This window comes from Capricornis sumatraensis, chromosome 12 (assembly GCF_032405125.1).
Source record: "Capricornis sumatraensis isolate serow.1 chromosome 12, serow.2, whole genome shotgun sequence".
Classification (NCBI taxonomy): Eukaryota; Metazoa; Chordata; class Mammalia; order Artiodactyla; family Bovidae; genus Capricornis; species Capricornis sumatraensis.
Window position 1 is genome coordinate 35,800,241 of NC_091080.1, and position 19,423 is coordinate 35,819,663.

The following is a 19,423-nucleotide window of genomic DNA, read 5'->3' on the forward strand; positions in this document are numbered from 1 at the left end:
ACTGCTCATCCACAACTTGAACTTTCATACTGTTCAAGTCAGGTACTCTCTCCACCTGGCTATCGGTCCTACCCTCCCCCACTTCTGCTTCTCTCTTATCTTGGTTTCCTCTCTTTAGTTAAGCTTCTAGACACCAGTTTTTACCTCTTGGTTCATCACTCCCATTTACTCCTTTTGGCTTCACCCTCATCCTCTACTTAGGCCAAGGTGTTAGGGACCTACATGTTAATTAAAATGCTAAAGACTTGGAAAAGTCCTTCCATTCATTAAAAAAAACAAAAAAGAAACCACAATCTGTGTAACATTTTATTTTTAAACCCAGAATTTCCCAAATATATTTAACTATATATTTTCTCTTTAGCATATTTCAAAATAACTGTGTTCCAAGGAATATCAGTTTAAAAATTACTGAGTCAGAGTTCCTTGATTTCTGAAGTATATTACAAACAAAACTCATGCTATTGCACTTTATAGAGAGTTTTTAAAAAAAAAAACAAATTGAAGTTTGTGGCAATCTTGCATACAGAAACTCTTATCAGCACCAATTTTTCCAACAGCATTTGTGCACTTCAAGTCTGAGTGTCATCTTTTGGTAATTCTCATAATATTTCAACCTTTTTCATTATCATTATATTTGTTACGGTGATGTATGACCAGTGATCCTTGATATTACTACTGTAATTGCTTTTAGCCACCATGAACCCCACCAAGATTGTGAACCTAAGTGACAAATGTTGTGTTTCTTCTGACTGTTCCATTGACCAGTGCATTCTCTGGGTCTCTCTGTTCTCTGAGACACAACAATATTGAAATTAGGCCAATTAATAACCCTACATTGGCCTTGAAGTGTTCAAGTGAAAGAATCAGTCATAGGTCTCTAACTTAAAATCAAATGCTAGAAATGATTAAGCTTAGTGAGGAAGACATGCTGAAAGCAGAGATAGGTCAAAAGCTATTCCTCTTGTGCCAAAGAGTTAGCCAAGTTGTGAATGCAAAGGAAAAGTTCTTGAAGGAAATTAAAAGTGCTACATCAGTGAACACATGAATGATAAAAAAGGAAACATCTTTATTGCTGATTGGAGAAAGTTTGAGTGATCTGGATAGAAGATCAAACCAACTACAACTTTCCCTTAAGCCAAAGTCTAACCCAAAGATGCTAACTCTCTTTAATTCTATGAAGGCTGAGAGAGGAGGTGAAGAACTTTTCCAGAAAAGTCTGAAGCTAGTAGTGGCTGAATCATGAGGTTTAAGGAAAGAAGCTATCTCTATAATATACAAGTAAAAAGTGAAGCAGCAAGTGCTAATGTAGAAGTTGCATCAAGTTTTCTAGAAGATCTAGCCAAGATATTTAATTCAGTATCTTGAACAACAGATGTTTTTTTTTAATGTAGATGAAAAATGACCTTCTATTGGAAGAGGATGCCATCCTTCTAGGACTTTCAAAGCCAGAGAAGTCAATACCTTAAGCTTCGAAGAACAGGTTGACTCTTGTTAGGGTCTAAAGCAGCTGATGACTTTAGGTTGAAACCAATGCGAATTTGCCATTCTGAAAATCCTAGGGCCGTTAAGAATTATGCTGAAACTATTCTGTCTGTGATCCGTAAAATGAACTAATGAAGCCTGGATGACAGCACATCTGTTGACAACCTGGTTTGCTGAATATTTTAAGCCCACTGTTGAGACATACTGCTCAGCAAAAAAATTCCTTTCAAATTATTTCTGCTCCTTGACAATCTACCTGGTTACCCAAGAGCTCTGAAGGAGATGTACAAGGAGACTGATGCTGTTTTCAAGCCTTCTAACATAATGTCTGTTCTGCAGCCCATGGATCAGGGAGCTGTTTTGACTTTCAAGTCTTTGTAAGAAGTACATTTCATAAGACTACAGCTGACATAATAGTGATTCCTCTTATGGATTTGGGCAAGGTAATTTGAAAACTTTCTGGAAAAGATTCACCATTCTAGATGCTATTAAGGTTTGTGATTCATGGGAACAGATAAAAATGTCAACAGGTGTTTAGAAGAAGTTGATTCCAACCCTCATGGATGACTTTGAGGTGTTCAAGACTTCACTGGAGAAAATAATTGTAGATGTGGTAAATACAGCAAGAGAACTAGAATGAGAAGTGGAGCCTGAAGATGTGACTGCAGTGCTGCCATCTCATGATAAAACTTGAACAGTTGAGGAATTGTTTCATATAGATAATAAGCAAAGAAACTGGTTTCTTGAGATGCAATCTACTGCCTGTGAGGTTGCTGTGAAGACTGTGGAAACGACAACAAAGGACTAAGAATGCCACACAAGGACTTCCTTGGTGATCCAGTGGCTGAGACTCCACGTTCCTAGTGCAGAGAGCCCAGTTCGGTCCCTGGTCAGAGAACTAGATCCCACATGCCACAACTAAGACTTGGCCCAGCCAAGTAAATAAATACATACATACATTAAAAAAAAGAATGGTACATAAACTTAGCTGATAAAGCAGTGGTGGGGTTTGAGAGGACAAAGCTCAGTTTTAAAAGATTCTGTTGTGGGCAAATGTGATCATATAGCATTGCATGCTACAGAGAAATCATTTGTGAAAGAAAGAGTCAATCTATGTGGCAAACTTCACTGTGGTCTTATGTTAAGAAATTGCCACAGACACTCCTGCTTTCAGCAGCCACCACCTCAATCAGTCAGCAGCCATCACATAGAGGCAAGACCCTCCACCAGCAAAAAGATTATGACTAGCTGAAGGCTCAGATGATGATGGCTGACGTTTCTTAACAATATAATATTTAGAAATTAAGATATTTTCACTTTTTTAGACACAATGCTATAGAACACTTAACAGACTATAGTATAATTTAAACATTAAACATAACTTCTATGCACTAGGAAAACAAAAAATCGCGTGACTTATCTACTCCAATACTCGCTTTGTGGAACAGAACCTACACATCTCCCAGGTGTGCCTGTACTCTCTCCTGTTCTCCTTCTGCCTGACCTCCTTCTTGGTATCCCTGAGATGCTGTCCTTTTTTGGCCAATTAAACCTTATTGTTCCACAGGGGATCTGACTTTGGGCTGCTGCTCTTCTCTTTATATATTCTTACTTTCCTTGGGTGATCTCAGAGGTTTAAATTATGAACTCTGTGCTCAACTTGGCTCTCAAATTTCAAAACTTCATATATATTAGAAAAACTCAGATATCCAACAGACCAGGATGACCAGTCATTTTCATTTCCCTTTCCCCTAAAGCCCTGCATCTTTACATTCCCAAACACACTTAATAGCTTCTAGATAATTTCTTCTCCCAGGCCAGATTCCCAACATTCCTACTCCTCACAACTGATTAATTATCATGGTCCCTCACATCTGACCTCCTCAGTGTTGTCTGAAGCTGCCCCCTTCTCTTTCTTCTACCACCAATTGAGTTCAAGCTTTCATTACCTCTGATGTGGGCAACAAGAGCCTCTTACCTCAAGTCTAGACATCCTAAAATCATAATCAGCACAGTGGCCTGAGTAATTTTTAAAAAATTAATTAGTTCTTTCCATTGCTATGCTTAAAAATCATTATTATCTCACTGTAGCCTTTAGGATAAAATACAGGGTCCTCATGGCACAAAATACACCACCTGTAACCCTGTCAATCTCAGCTTCAGAGATTTCTGCCTCATACTTCGACCTGAATAACTGAGAACTAGGGTAGTTTCACAGAGAAGGTGATATTTTAGCATATGATGTTTACACGTTGTCTATAAAAACTCCAAATTTTTACTTATGATTCCAGACTCAAAACAGGAAACATCCATTCTAGGAAGGCTTTCCAGAATACACATGGTAGTCAAGGGCCCTGTTTTGTGTTATCATGGCTTTCTTTGTATATCTAGGACTTTAAAAAATTTTTATTCCATTATCTGTTCTCCCACTACACTGTAAACTCTTTGAAAACAGGAACTTTAATCATGTGCCTTTTTACCCCAAATACCCACCACAATGTCTTACACACAGTATATGTTGAATATTTTATATTTGTTTTGGTTGGATAACCACATCCAACCTGAGTCAAGACAGGATCTGACAACAGAGAATAAGGACTCAAATAGGTCCTTCCAGCTCTTATCTTTATTGTGTGCGAAGAATTTTGACATTTTCTATTTGAATCTTTTCTATTTCATTTACAAATAACAGTGGTAATAGTTCAAGTAATTGATTTGCTAACCCGTCAATAGGTTATAACTTAGGATTAAAAAAAGAAAACAGTGATGTAGTAGATGAACAAGGGCTTTCGGTGAAAGAAGAATGGGTTCACTTCTTGGCCCACTTATTTGTTACGTGATCATAAATAAACACCCCAAAGTCTGACCCTAAGTTTACACATCTTAGAATGAACTGTAATACCTAATTCATAGAGTTGTGAAGTTTTCAGCCTGTAGGGGCTGTTTTCTCTCAATAAATGCAAATTCTATCTCTTGGCATCATTTGCCCATCTGCACTTACTCTTTACTGCTTAACTAGCTCAACCTCTCCCCACGCCCTGAAAACTGCCTGGTGAATACAGACTTATCCACACAATCCATTCTTAGATGCAAGATTTATGTGTGTGTGTGAGTGTGAGTGTGTGTGTGTGAGAGAGAGAGAGAAAGAGAAAGATTTTATTTTTTTACACTTCTTATTTTGTACTAGGGTATAGCTGATTAGCAATGTCATGATAGTTTCAGGTGAAAAGTGAAGGGACTCAGCCGTACTTTTTAAGAAAGTTTTCCTGATATTTGGTTCTTAAGGTTCCTATTTTAGATACAAATTGAACATATTTAGCTGCTTCATCTGCTAAAAATAAATTTAGCTGTTTCATCTTCTAAAAATGAAGGGAAAATTCAACAGAACTTTTCAACAAAAAAACACATAAAACATTACTATCAATCCTCTTTTGATCAATAAAACTGCCTAAACATTTTGTCTGGAAAGAAGATATTTAAGACTCTACACAGGGACAGCACCAGATGGTCAACACTGAAATTAGATTGATATATTTTTTGCAGCCAAAGATGGAGAAGCTCTATACAGTCAGCAAAAATAAGACTGGGAGCTGACTGTGGCTCAGATCATGAACTCCTTATTGCCAAATTCAGACTTATTGAAGAAAGTAGGGAAAACTGCTAGACCATTTAGGTATGACCTAAATCAAATCCCTTATGATTATACAGTGGAAGTGAGAAATAGATTTAAGGGCCTAGATCTGATAGAGTGCCTGATGAACTATGGAATGATGTTCGTGACATTGTACAGGAGACAGGGATCAAGACCATCCCCATAGAAAAGAAAAGCAAAATGGCTCTCTGGGGAGGCCTTACAAATAGCTGTGAAAAGAAGAGAAGCAAAAAGCAAAGAAGAAAAGGAAAGATATAAGCATCTGAATGCAGAGTTTCAAAGAACAGCAAGAAGAGATAAGAAAGCCTTCTTCAGCGATCAATGCAAAGAAATAGAGGACAAGAACAGAATGGGAAAGACTAGAGATCTCTTCAAGAAAATTAGAGATACCAAGGGAACATTTCATGCAAAGATGGGCTCGATAAAGGACAGAAATGGTATGGACCTAACAGAAGCAGAAGATATTAAGAGGAGGTGGCAAGAATACACAGAAGAATTGTACAAAAAGATCTTCATGACCCAGATAATCACGATGGTGTGATCACTCACCTAGACCCAGACATCCTGGAATGTGAAGTCAAGTGGGCCTTAGAAAGCATCACTAGGAACAAATCTAGTGGAGGTGATGGCATTCCAGTGAAGCTATTTCAAATCCTGAAAGATGATGCTGTGAAAGTGCTGCACTCAATATGCCAGCAAATTTGGAAAACTCAGCAGTGGCCACACGACTGGAAAAGGTCAGTTTTCATTCCAATCCCAAAGAAAGGTAATGCCAAAGAATGCTCAAACTACTGAACAATTGCACTCATCTCGCACGCTAGTAAAGTAATGCTCAAAATTCTCCAAGCCAGGCTTCAGCAATACGTGAACTGTGAACTTCCAGATGTTCAAGCTGGTTTTAGAAAAGGCAGAGGAACCAGAGATCAAATTGCCAACATCTGCTGGATCATTGAAAAAGCAAGAGAGTTCCAGAAAAACATCTATTTCTGCTTTATTGACTATGCCAAAGTCTTTGACTGTGTGGATCACAAGAAACTGTGGAAAATTCTGAAAGACATGGGAATACCAGACCACCTGACCTGCTTCTTGAGAAATCTGTATGCAGGTCAGGAAGCAACAGTTAGAACCGGACATGGAACAATAGACAGGTTCCAAATAGGAAAAGAAGTACGTCAAGGCTGTATACTGTCACCCTGCTTATTTAACTTCTATGCAGAGTACATCATGAGACACGCTGGACTGGAAGAAACACAAGCTGGAATCAAGATTGCCGGGAGAAATATCAATCACCTCAGATATGCAAATGATACCACCCTTATGGCAGAAAGTGAAGAGGAACTAAAAAGCCTCTTGATGAAAGTGAAAGAGGAGAGTGAAAAAGTTGGCTTAAAACTCAACATTCAGAAAACTAAGATCATGGCATCTGGTCCCATCACTTCATGGGAAATAGATGGGGAAACAGTGGAAACAGTGTCAGACTTTATTTTTCTGGGCTCCAAAATCACTGCAGATGGTGATTGCAGCCATGAAATTAAAAGATGCTTACTCCTTGGAAGAAAAGTTATGACCAACCTAGATAGCATATTCAAAAGCAGAGACATTACTTTGCTGACTAAGGTCCGTCTAATCAAGGCTATGGTTTTTCCTGTGGTCATGTATGGATGTAAGAGTTGGACTGTGAAGAAGGCTGAGTGCCAAATAATTGATGCTTTTGAACTGTGGTGTTGGAGAAGACTCTTGAGAGTCCCTTGGACTGCAAGGAGATCCAACCAGTCCATTCTGAAGGAGATCAGCCCTGGGATTACTTTGGAAGGAATGATGCTAAAGCTGAAACTCCAGTACTCTGGCCACCTCATGCGAAGAGTTGACTCATTGGAAAAGACTCTGATGCTGGGAGGGATCAGAGGCAGGAGGAGAAGGGGACGACAGAGAATGAGATGGCTGGATGGCATCACTGACTCGATGGACGTGGGTCTGAGTGAACTCCGGGAGTTGGTGATGGACAGGGAGGCCTGGCGTGCTGCAGTTCATGGGGTTGCAAAGAGTCGGACACAACTGAGCTACTGAACTGAACTGAACTGAGCCAGCAAATTCTGTCTGACTTTCTCTTCTTTTTTGCTGATAAAAAGTTCTAGATTTATATTTTATTGGACTGATGCCTGAACTGATGGAGCAGATTCTACTGGAATAACTACATATAAATGGATTTCCATGTAAAAACTTATTCTTAGTGCTATTTATGTTGGAGATCCTTCTGCAGGCTGTGACTCTGGCTCTGAAGCACTAAGTCACTGAAGCAATATAATTAAATCAATTAAATATTTTCAGTATGCAGAAAGACTTTTTGTATGGCACTGTTCTAAATGTGGGGGCAAAATCAGTTTTTCACCAAATTGTGAATTAGTGCCAAATTCTTTCAGAGGGAGCACAGAACACTCTGGAATGAGGCAGTGACACCATAATGAAACCTCACGCCTTCCTCTTCTTCAATTAACTAAAATCCACAGTCTCAGTTTTGTTATCTTACACTGTTTTTCTCCAAGTGTGGTGACCCATACATTTTCAAGAAGTGAATAAAACTCACTCATTCGTATACTTTTTTTTAAAAAAAATCATGGCATATGAAACATTAGCTTCCTAGGAGAGAGATGGTTGATTGGTACTTGAGTTGAGTTGCAAGCTACCCCTATTTTGCATGTTAGTGGTATAGTTTAACTATAGTTTATAGTTTAACTATAAATCTGAAAGAGATTACTTTGTGGGATACTCTCCATACAGCACAAACAGTAAAAAATAAAAATAGGTCTCATCTAAAATGCTTTATTAGAAGGAAAGAGACATCATCACTGTGGTCTTGAAAGATCTGCAGCATAACAATGAAATGCTTATTCTTAAAATTTTTAAAAAAAGTGAGAAAATTATATATGATTGGAATCATGGTTTATGTGTAATAAACATAGTTGAATTATGTCCTTTTATATTTTAAATTTACAGAATTTGATTGGTGGGATGTCATTACAGTTAAAAGTACCTTAAAAGTGTTTTTATAGACTACAGAATCCATGGTTGGAGGAGACAGATACTTTGGCAGATAAAGAAAGATGGATATAGCATAATGTTTGCAGGCTCTAAAATGGCCATGGAGACACTAAAAATAATGAAGAAAGGCTAAGAAGGATAGATATTCAAGGTGAAGCTTTCACTGATTTTCACAACTTTTCAACTGAATTTAAAAATTAACTTAGAAGTTAAAATATTTTAGCTTTGGTAAGAAATAAGCATATGTTAACACTGTCTCTAAGATCTTTGTGAATTCTGTGTTTGAAACTGAACACGAACCCTTTGGGTATACTATTTATGACTGCAAAGCAACTTTCTAATTCAAAGAGAGAAAAAAAGACTTACAAAGACTCATAAGGCTTTTTCAACATCAAATAGCTTTTACTAAACAACATTTTGATGAGTTAAGTGTGACTGAGTCAGGGACATATGGATTAAATTTCCCTTAAAATACACATGGGTTTAAAAATTAAGGAAAGAATCCTGAGCAAAAAATAATGCTTTTCAGAGAATCTAGCATGTTTAAAAACTATTATCCTCTAAATACAAATATCAGGTTGTATTTGTATCGACTCCAGTCTAGTTAGACTTTTTAATTAAAACTACTTAATTATAAATGCTAGAGATTTAAAAAAAAATTAGTTTTGTCAGGAAAAGAATCTTCATTAATTCTATTTGATTTGAGTTGTGTGGAATAGTTAGGCCTAACTCAAGCAGACAAGATCTGAGTCAGAGTTTATCTCCATCTATGAAACACTGACCTTGTATTCATGTACAGTACTTACTCTCTTATTGCATTAGACAATTACAATATATTTTTTTCCTGTGATTTCAGCTCATACTCTTTTTTTCTTATTTAAATAACATTTCCTTGAAAAAAAGTCATAGGTTTAGAATGCTGTTATTCCTTTCATGTCATTATTATAATTGTCTAGAATCCTGAGTTCTTCCTTCTTGTTTGCCCTATATTGTGCTTTACCTTCCTTTCTTAGCTCAGTTTTTAGGTAACCTTCACTTGCTATATAAACAACTTTGTCTCTGGGTGCTGAACATTCCAAGTTAGAGCATTTAAAGGCCTGATTATCTCTCTGATCATCTTAACTGTCTACTTTCACTTAACTAGGGTAGATATACTTTATACCATAATTTCCTGGTTACTTTAGTGAAGAGTGGAAGTAGAACTAATTCTCCTGATGACTTTCTTCCCTATCAGTTTCTGAACCCCAGAGTTCTACACAGTCACTAAGTACTCAAAAGGTGTTAATAAGTAAGTAAATGAGTACATAAAATGCAGTCAAGTAGATTTAGGGAGGTAGGAATGGTCAAATTTAAAAAAATTTCTAAAAAATTGGTGTAGGGAGTCAACTGTACAGTGACGGAAGATAATTAAAGTTGTGAAGGTGAGCACTTTATATGTATACAGATGTTGAATTATAATGCTGAATACCTGAAAATTTCATAATTAAAAAAACTCTAAGCAAGTTTCTCCCCTATTCACATTACTTGATAATTGCATTCATTTTGAATTGGTAGAACAAAGATTGAAAGAAATGCAAACAATTTTACCAGTTAACAATGAGAAAAGCAGTCTGAACAACTACTGCCCAATAAACATCAGTGAAATTGCACTGGGAACTGTTATGAACATTAACGGTGAGTCATGTGAGGAAGGCAACTGTCATGTAGGAGAACCTCCCATTGACTACATTCTATTTCTCTTAGGTCTCCTACTTATGTCTATATTTTTTCTCAGTCTTAAATTCACATAATGTATTTCTTATAAATTTCAGATTCTTGACTTTGGTTAGAAAGTGTGTATGTATGTGTGCACCTGTGTGATTGTAAATCTACCACCTCACCACTTTGAAAACCTTCCCCCATAGAAAAATCCAACTCCTTACATTCTAACACTTCTTCTTCCTAATGCTAGTTCCCTGTACTAATTATAATTACTCTTTTAAAAATATTCAAAGCAACATTATAGTCCATTGGTTACAGGACATGGTTTCCATGTGGTAGAGAAAAACAATTTTTTGATTAAGAGTTCACAGTGGTATCTTCATGTTAAAAATGGTGGAACCTCAAGAAACATTTAGTTAAAGTGACATAATTCCTGGAAATTGGGATGGAACCGAGATTAGCTTAACTGTAGGTATTCTTACTCTGGAAAAGTCAAGTAATTATTTGAGTGACTAAATCAGTATGAATATATGATCTGATAATTCAAGCCCCAAACACTTAATTTCAACAGCTTAAAAGAAGTTTTATTTTGTCTCTTGATTTTGGTATAAATTATCCAGTAATTATCTCAGCTCTCCAGTTTACCTATAACAAACTTTTTCAATGGGAACATTTTAAGGGCAAGTAATTTTTTTAGACAATTTCCTCATGGTTCAAAAGTACAAGAGATATAGTTGCTAGTGTTACAGTCTAAAAGGAGGGACAAAACATACAGAAAAGCATCTGCAAAACAAGGCTTCAGTAATAAAGTATCTTGAGAATAATATAATCAAAATTTATGGGTTAGCTATAATAAGAAGATAGATAATAACCAGCACTGGGAAAAATGTGGAGAAATTGGACCCTTGCATACTGCTGACAGGAATATAAAATAATGCTGCCACTTTGGAAAGCAGTCTAGCAGTTCCTCAAAAAGTTAAAAATAACTATTTGATCCAACAATTCCATGTCTAGGTATACACCCAAGAGAAATAAAAGCATATGTTTGCATAAAATGTTGTAAATGAATATTCACAGCAGCATTGTTGTAATAGCCAAAAGATGAAAACAAACCCAATGTCCATAAACATTTGATAAACAACGAAGGAAGGATAAATAAAATGTGATACAGTCCAACAATGAAATATTATTCACAGTAAAAAAAGACATACACGTTACAACATGGATGAGCTTTAAAACATTATGATAACTAAAAGATACTAGTCACAAAAGACTTCATATTATGATTCCATTGATATGAAATGTGTAGAATAAGCAAATGTATGGAGACAGAAAGCAGGTTAATGATCCTCTAGGGCTGTGGAGGGAAGATGAGAATTTTGGGAGGAATAGCTAAAGAGTATGAGATTTCTTCTTGGGGTGATGAAATGTTCTTAAATGGTGGTGATGGTTACATAACTGTAAATATACAGAAATCATTAAAATCATTGTGCACTTTAAATGAGTCAATTGTATGGCAACAGAAAAGTTGCTGCCAAAAACTGTTATGGGAAGCTAAGATTGGCTAGCGAGTATTTCATAAAGTATTGTATTTAAGTAGGTATTAAAAAGGGTAGAGATTTTGATAGCAGGAGATAAGGGATGGTGTACTGCAGAGATGTATCAAGGACATTTTGTGTGGAAAGAGAAGTCTGAATATTGGTGATGTGGGCTTACAGAAAATCTTTTCAGTTATTTGCCGTTAAGTATATGGGTGGATTGTTGGTAATAATAGCTTACATACACACAAAACATTTTTCTACCACTTACAGAGCTGATAAAGCATAAAGGACCATTGTCATTAACTCAGAATTCCCTAAATTAGCAAATTTACTAACATTTGGAAGTAATAATAAAGGAATCCATATGCATTATAATTCTATTATGTAAAATATTTCTATTGTTTTCCAGATATGTGACAGAATTACTACTCTAAAAAGAAATGAAAAACATTTTATCAGTGGGAGAAAAGTCTTTCAATCAATTAAATCATTCACTTGTCAATTCACATAAATTTGAGTTAATTTTAAATTTTACCCAACAACTGTTTGAAGAAATAACTTGCCAAATTAAATTTCAGATGAAAATAAATGAGATTTTAGACTAAAATCAGTTGAATTAAAATAATTTCAATGTTTTAAGTAGAAATATAATTAGTAAATTGAAAATTTTAGTTACATAAGGTATCTTAGGTACTAATTCACATTGGTCAATCACTACAAACTAAAACAGCAATTTAAATAAATTAAGTTAGGTGTTATTGTAATAATTACTGAATTGATTGACATAGTTCTACATTATAATCATATTAGCCATTTGCAAAATATGTAATAAATTGAGCAATTAATAATCACACACATTTATTTAACTTGCCTCTAGAGATGAACAGCGTGGGAAGAAAAGGAACTAAAAGTGAAACAGAAAATTGTATGACATTTAAAACTATAGAACTTTGTTGACATTTTATCTTTATTAAAACTAAAAGAAAATGGAGAAAACATGAGAAAGGGTCAATATTTAAATCCAATTGTGCCAAAAATGCTCTGTCAGATTTTAACTTACAAGATGATTTGGGGGAACCCATATATAAAGGTAAAATTAATTACCAGGCCTATTCATAAACTTTTACATACAGTATACTGGGAGTCCATAAAAATTGAGTTATAAACCAATTCTACATCTTTTCAGAAGAGTATTTAAATATATATACACATATTTATTTAAATACACTACTTGGTTCATTTTAGTTCATGCCATATACTATGAATTTCTAAGGAAGTATATTATTTATATACTTCTTAACCTTATGCAAGCTACTTAAATTTGTCTTGGCCTCTATATCCTGATTTGTAAAATTCAGGTAATATAGGTTATTACACATGAAGCTCTTTAAACACTGGTTTCTAGCAAGACATGCTAGCTATTCCTACTTTTTTTTTTCCCCTATAAACAGAAACTGACCGTAAGAAAGGCATTATTAATTAACAAATTTTAATTTCTGAGACAGAGATAAGTATTTAGACCAGAATTCGTTAGAACAATAAATTATATATATATATATGGTTTAAAACTTATTAACAGCTGATTTTTTGAATGTAAAAATACTGGTTTGTAACCAACTTTCCAAATTATTTTTCTGTAACACTGTCACTATCACAGCAGTCCAGATTAGTAAACAGGCTTTAGTATTTACAAAATGAATCTATGAGACACCTACAAACTATACAGATGCTTTCTGTGACCCTTGCTTCTCGCTTCACAAAACATCCATACCCTACTTCTTTCCTCCCGCATTCAGAGATCAGGATCACATCTGTACACTGCTGATTTAAACATGAACACTGAAGATCTGGTAGAAGATCAGTGTTTTAGGACACTGCAAGGTTTTTCAGACACAAGGATTCTACAGAGGCTATGAGTTAGGACCAGGTGGAAAGGGAAAGGAGCAAATTTGCTCAAAGAAAAATCTGTTTAAAAGACAGAAGTGGGAAGAGTACTGAGAGAGTGAATTGGTCAAGGGCTGCACAACTGGATTTTTAAACAGTTTACTTCAAGTCTACTTTCTTTGTTCTTTAAGTATTTTAACTTAAGGTTATTTTGAGAATTTTGCTTATAAGCATAAATTAATATTAATAATTACTCTGTCTACTATTAAAAGAGAGAAATACAAAGGAGTTATTAACCTTTATCAGATTTTGCCTCTGATATTACTGGGCAGATCTTATCATAATAAACTTGAAACTTTGGCAATAACCAAATGTGTATTAACTAATTACCTTTAGTGGAAACTAAAGTCCAGAGATGCTAAACTAAATAACTGTATAATTACTGAACATATCTGCGAGGATATGGGAATGAGGAAAGACAACACATTATCTAAAAATATCGGGAATCATGTTTGTGAATATTCTCCAGTTCATTAGGATCAAGAGTAAGACCAGAAAAACAAAACAAAACAAAAAATTGTGGCAAAAAGAAATAATGACTTCATTTACTTAAACTGCCAAATGGCCTCAGATAAAAATCTCTGAAGTATTTTTAACAAATACAAAAACAACAGAATCAAAACTTGAACATTTACTTAGGAATCTGAGGCAAGCATTGGTTCATAGACTTAAGATTAGTTTTGAAAAGGACAAATCATTTTCATGATACAGAATTGCTAATAACATAGGGACATCCAAGAGCTGGTATTAGAACAGCCTTATTAAACATTTTCTAGGAGAGGGACAATAATGTGCTGTCTCCAGTTTACAATCAACAATAACTTCTCTTTGGTAAAATGTGAGATTTCTAACTGGCAGAAATATGGTTGGAGACATTCCTAAAACATGCCAGGTAATTTCTGGCACACTTCTATAAAAAGGAGCACTATTTTGTAAACAGAAGGATCATTATAAGTCCACTTCTCTGTTACCATCCGCCACTCCGAAGTTGTATGGGGTGAAAATGCAGAATAAAGGTTAAGACTCAGCCCCTTTTGAGGCTCTAAAGCAGGAGTTTTTAGTCTGAGATCTAGGATATGATTCCACAGATTGGTTTCCAGGGGTCAGTGAGCTCTCTGTACAGGACTGTATGGGTATATTCATGAAACAATCTACTTTCATCGAATTCTCAAAGTGGTTTAAGACCCCAAAATGGTTATGGGCCAACACTAAGACATCTATAACCCATCGGGCCATTGATCTGCTGCTCTGAATTGACCTTAGACGAGCACCAGAACAGAGTGAAAACTGAGAGTGGGCATGCAGTGAATGTTTTGTAGTAATGGGGATTAGAGCTGTGGGAACAGAGAAAAAACAGAAATGGGGAAGGAATTCCCAAGAGTGACAGCAGGGAGGAAATGGCTAATTCCACAGTCACCTGGTTGAAGTAACTATTTTTCATAGCTGTTAGCATGTTAGTCACAGGTTAAATTACCATTGTGTTCCCCTTGCCACCCTCACCCCCAATCATTTAGGCAGTTAGTGAGAACAATTTGTGCTCTCCATTATTTTTTCTATATTAAAAGTTGCTCTTCATTACACAGACAGTAGATGCTATTCATTTATCATTAGCCTGATGTGTAGTTTCCTCTTTTCAATATTAGAAATGAGATAAATTATTAACATTAAGATGACTGAGCACTGTTCCAACCACTGGCACAAGCTTATTCACCAGGAGATTGACTTCAAATTCACAAACATCGTGTGCACTTATTACTTACAACAAATAAAAAAATGACGATTTACCTGCAAGATTGTCAATTTCTTTCTCTTGGAGTAGACTGACCGCATCGTCATCTCCTTCCAGCATAAGCTCTGTCTCTGCATTCTGATTCACTATCGCTTGACTTCTGAATGTTTTCTTTGACTTTACCACGTCTTCTTCAGTCCCTAATCACAACCAAAATATAGTAAATTAGGTCACTGTGATTGTTTTACTTTCAGTAAGTGTTAGAGAAAAAGCTATTACTTTCTTATAGATATATACTGCATTTACATATTACTTTCAACTATAGAGAAATTGTACCTTTTGTATTTAGTTTGGTTTAAATAACTCTGTGAGAAAGGCAAGGGGTGTTAATGTTACAGGTGAGGAAACAGGCGGAGAAAGCCACATGCATGGTTGGGGAACCTAGAACTTGGCATTCTAAGATCACTGTACTTTCTACAAAAAAAATCTGTACTTCACCACGAACTAGGTTTTCTGATCCATAAATGTTGCACACATTTACACAATTACACTTTAGTGTGAATCAGATAATCAACTGATCAGATCATTCACAAAAGTAGATAAGTATGAAGAAAACAAGAAAGCATTCACACCTGAAGGGAGAAATGGCTGTTATTGGAAAGCCACAGAAAGAGTAAGGAAAGATGTAGGCATAAAGTATAAATACTTCAAAACAGCTATTTCCTTAGCAATGAGGAGAAGGGGATGACAGTGGATGAGATGGTTGGATGGCATCACCAACTTGATGGACATGAGTCTGAGTAAGCTCCAGGAGCTGGTGATAGACAGGGAAGCCTGGTGTGCTGCAGTCCATGGGGTCTCAGAGTCAGACACAACTGAGCAATTGGGCTGAAATGAAATAGCCGTGATATCCTTATTTTGATATATATAAAGTAGCACAAGGGCTTCCCTGGTGGCTCAAGGGTAAATAATCTGCCTGTCAATGCAAGAGATGCGGGTTCAGTATTTCCGAGTCGGGAAGATCCCCTGCCCTGGAGAACAGAATGGCAACCCACTCCAATATTCTTGCCTGGGAAATCCCATGGGCAGAGGAGCCTGGCGGGCTCCAGTTCATAGGGTAGCAAAAGAGTTGGGCAAAACTTAGCGACTAAACAACAATGAAAGTGGTACAAATGGCTAAAATTCAAACACACAAAAAGTAACTGAGAAAAATTAGTTGGCCTAGCATTAACATGTTAATCCATGTGAATGTCAGAAATTATAATGCATTTAAATGTCTCATGGATTTTACTCCTTAACAAATATTTCAATATTTACATTCAGACATCTGCTTTGGCAGGTGATAATGAATGTAAAATTATCGGAGCTACAAGTAAATTATATATATATAGCTAAGAAATACCTATATTTCATGTCACCTGAAGTTGGAATTCAACATGGAGGAATATGGTTTAATTTACTGTGTCCCAACTTTAGTATTAGGGTATAAGGTTCAAAGAGCAGCATTAACTAGAAAAGTATCTTCACATTTCATTTGGCGTGCTGTATATATTCCTGAAATGAAAGTGAAAGTTGCTCGGTTGGGTCCGACTCTTTGTGATACCATGGACTGTAGCCTGCCAGGCTCCTCTGTCCATGGCATTCTCCAGGCAAGAACACTGGAGTGTGTAACCTTTCCCTTCTCAAGGATATCTTCCCAACTCAGGGATCAAATCCAGGTCTCCCACACTGCAGGCAGATTCATTACCGCCTGAGCCACCAGGGAAGCCCAAGAATACTGGAGTGGGTAGCCTACCCCTTCTCCAGGGGATCTTCCTGACCCGGGAATCGAAATAGGGTCTCCTGAATTGCAGGTGGATTCTTTATCAGCTGAACTACCAGGGAAGTCCATTTCTGAAATGGAGGCATAACAAATCATTGCTATACAGTATTTTTGTATCATAGTTTCAGGGGATGCTATGGTTTTGTGTATACATGTAATTACTTTCCAAATCTTGTCATGCCTTTGGCCAAAAATCCAGTGAACAATGAATACTTTTGGTTAATTCTCCTAGGCCCAATATAGAGATTTCCAACAGTCCTTCCTGTCTACTGATATTTGCTCAACCATTTCTTGGTTAAGCATCTAGCTGTGGTAAAACTTGCACTGTAAACCAAAGTGTTAGCTTCTTTCTTTGCAGCATTCACAATTCTTTTTTGTTAGTGATTCAGAGCCAATTCTGTTTGCTAAAACATTAACAAATTGACTCAAAGGTAGTCCATAGAGGAGTAAAAAATACATGCTGAGGTACAAAGTCATGTCACAGCAGCACTGTATCATTGGCTGAGAGGTATACTCTGTCATCCTAGCTTTTACTGCATAATAGCATTTAGAGAGCCCAGTTTAAATACAACTTAACAGTATAAAGTAATGGATTGTTAAATATATCTTTCAATAAACACTTAAGAAAACAAGCAGTACTATTAGAGATCAATGCTGCTTGGAATGTGAGGAGACTTAAATGGCTTATATGTGTAGTCTTCTTTCATTGGCCCACAGATGATTCTCATTTCTGGAATAAAAGATTGAGGACTGATTACTGAATGCTCCAGAACCTTATCTTTATTTCATTTGGAGTCTTGGTGATATAAAGCCAGCCCCACAGTGATCTTCTGGGGGCAGCTATCTATATGCTGTTTGTTGCTTGCTTAGTATCTTAATTTGAGAAATTCGAAGCTTGCACCTTTTGGAACAAAGAGGCAAATCCAAAGATTAACAACCAAGAACTCTCTCCTGAGGCCTTTATAGCCATATGTCTACTAGACATCTTCAGCTAGATATTCCTAATTCCACATTTCCCTGCTGCTGCGTCGCTTCAGTTGTGTCCGACTCCGTGGGACCCCAAAGACGGCAGCCCGCCCCTGGGATTCTCCAGGCAAGAACACTGGAGTAGGTTGCCATTTCCTTCTCTACCACATTTCCCTAAATGAACGAATTATCTCTTGTTCTTTCACCTCCTCCTATTTTGATCAATACACTTCATTAAACCACAGACACATGATTCACCCTGTAAGGTGATGGTCTCAGCTGTAATTCAAGCCATCATCATTTTGGTTTAGAAGGCCTTGAGAGCTCCCTTATTCACACCATCCTTCATATTTCTGTCAAAGTATTATTTTATTTCAACACTAATAACTTGAAAATATTTTCCTGCTTAATATTATTTATTAACTCCTCTAATCAACAACACTCAATGCAACACTCATTTTATCTTATACCCTAAGATAAAATCTAAGCTCCTTAGTATGACTGATTAAGGCCTTTTATCCTCTCATTACCAGTTTTGTTTAACCTTTTCTTACTCTCCCACGAGCAATACTGAACCATTTATAGCTTCCAGAATATGTCATGCTTTCTTGGATCTCTTTATCTGTGTTAAAAGCATTCCCTCAATAAGGTATGTTCTCTCCTTCCTCCTTTGTTTGGCTAATTCCTACTTGGCCTTCAAAACTCACCTCTTTTGGGTGCCTTTCCTAAACAACCCATACTTTCGCAGTCTACATAGAACTCAACCACACTGAGCGGGTGCTCTCCATTACGAGTATGTCTTCTCCTCTGGGCTGTAGCTTCATTCTGCAGCATCAGTGCCTGGTAATAAGCACGTGTGCCACAAACACTTGCTGAACTGAAGTTCAAGTCTACACATCCCGAGTTCCCCTCTCTGAATTCTTTAGGTAGGTCTGTGTGCTCTTTCCCTATACATCCATCATATCTCATAAGTCCTGCTACTACAGTAGTTACATGTATTATAATTGGTGTGTGCTTGTTATCTCCACAGAGCCTGGAAGCTCCTTCCTTGATGACTAGAAACATCCTTCTGTCTTGGTATTCCCAGTTCTCAGCACACTGCCTAGGACAGAGCAAGTTCTCATAAATACTGAATAAATGAATAAAAGTTACTTCTGGATATCTCTTAACCTGAAAATCCCAGGATGTCTCAGAGATTCTTGGTGAACTGCCTTCAGTTTGAGAGACAGTTGAAGAATCTTACGTATTAACACAAAAGGGAACTTGGTTCTTAACAAGAAATAGTCAATAACCTCCTTTATGCATGCATGAGTCAGCTTGATAAAGTAAGTTTTTGCTCATATCACAACAGTCTGTATTCTGCTTTGTCTTAAAAAAAAAGGCTTTACATTACTCTTGTGTTATTAAAATTAAAATTTACCAATAAACAAATTGCAGTTAAAGGAATGTGAGTTCTCAAATGTATATTAAGCTTTCAGTATTACCCCCTCTAGTTTTAAAGCAGCAAAACAACTGTGTGTTTAAAAAGATATGTAGTAAATGAATTC

The 19,423-nt window shown here is 36.4% G+C and overlaps 1 protein-coding gene across 4 annotated transcripts in view; it reads right to left on the reverse strand.

Annotated features, from left to right (window-relative positions):
* Positions 1–19,423, reverse strand: part of NBEA (neurobeachin) — a 664,301-nt gene that overhangs the window by 227,703 nt on the left and 417,175 nt on the right. For all 4 annotated transcript variants that reach the window (XM_068984682.1, XM_068984685.1, XM_068984684.1 and 1 more), the window contains one exon: positions 15,145–15,288. In XM_068984682.1, coding sequence (XP_068840783.1) covers positions 15,145–15,288 — 144 coding nt within the window. The remainder of the gene's footprint in view (positions 1–15,144; positions 15,289–19,423) is intronic.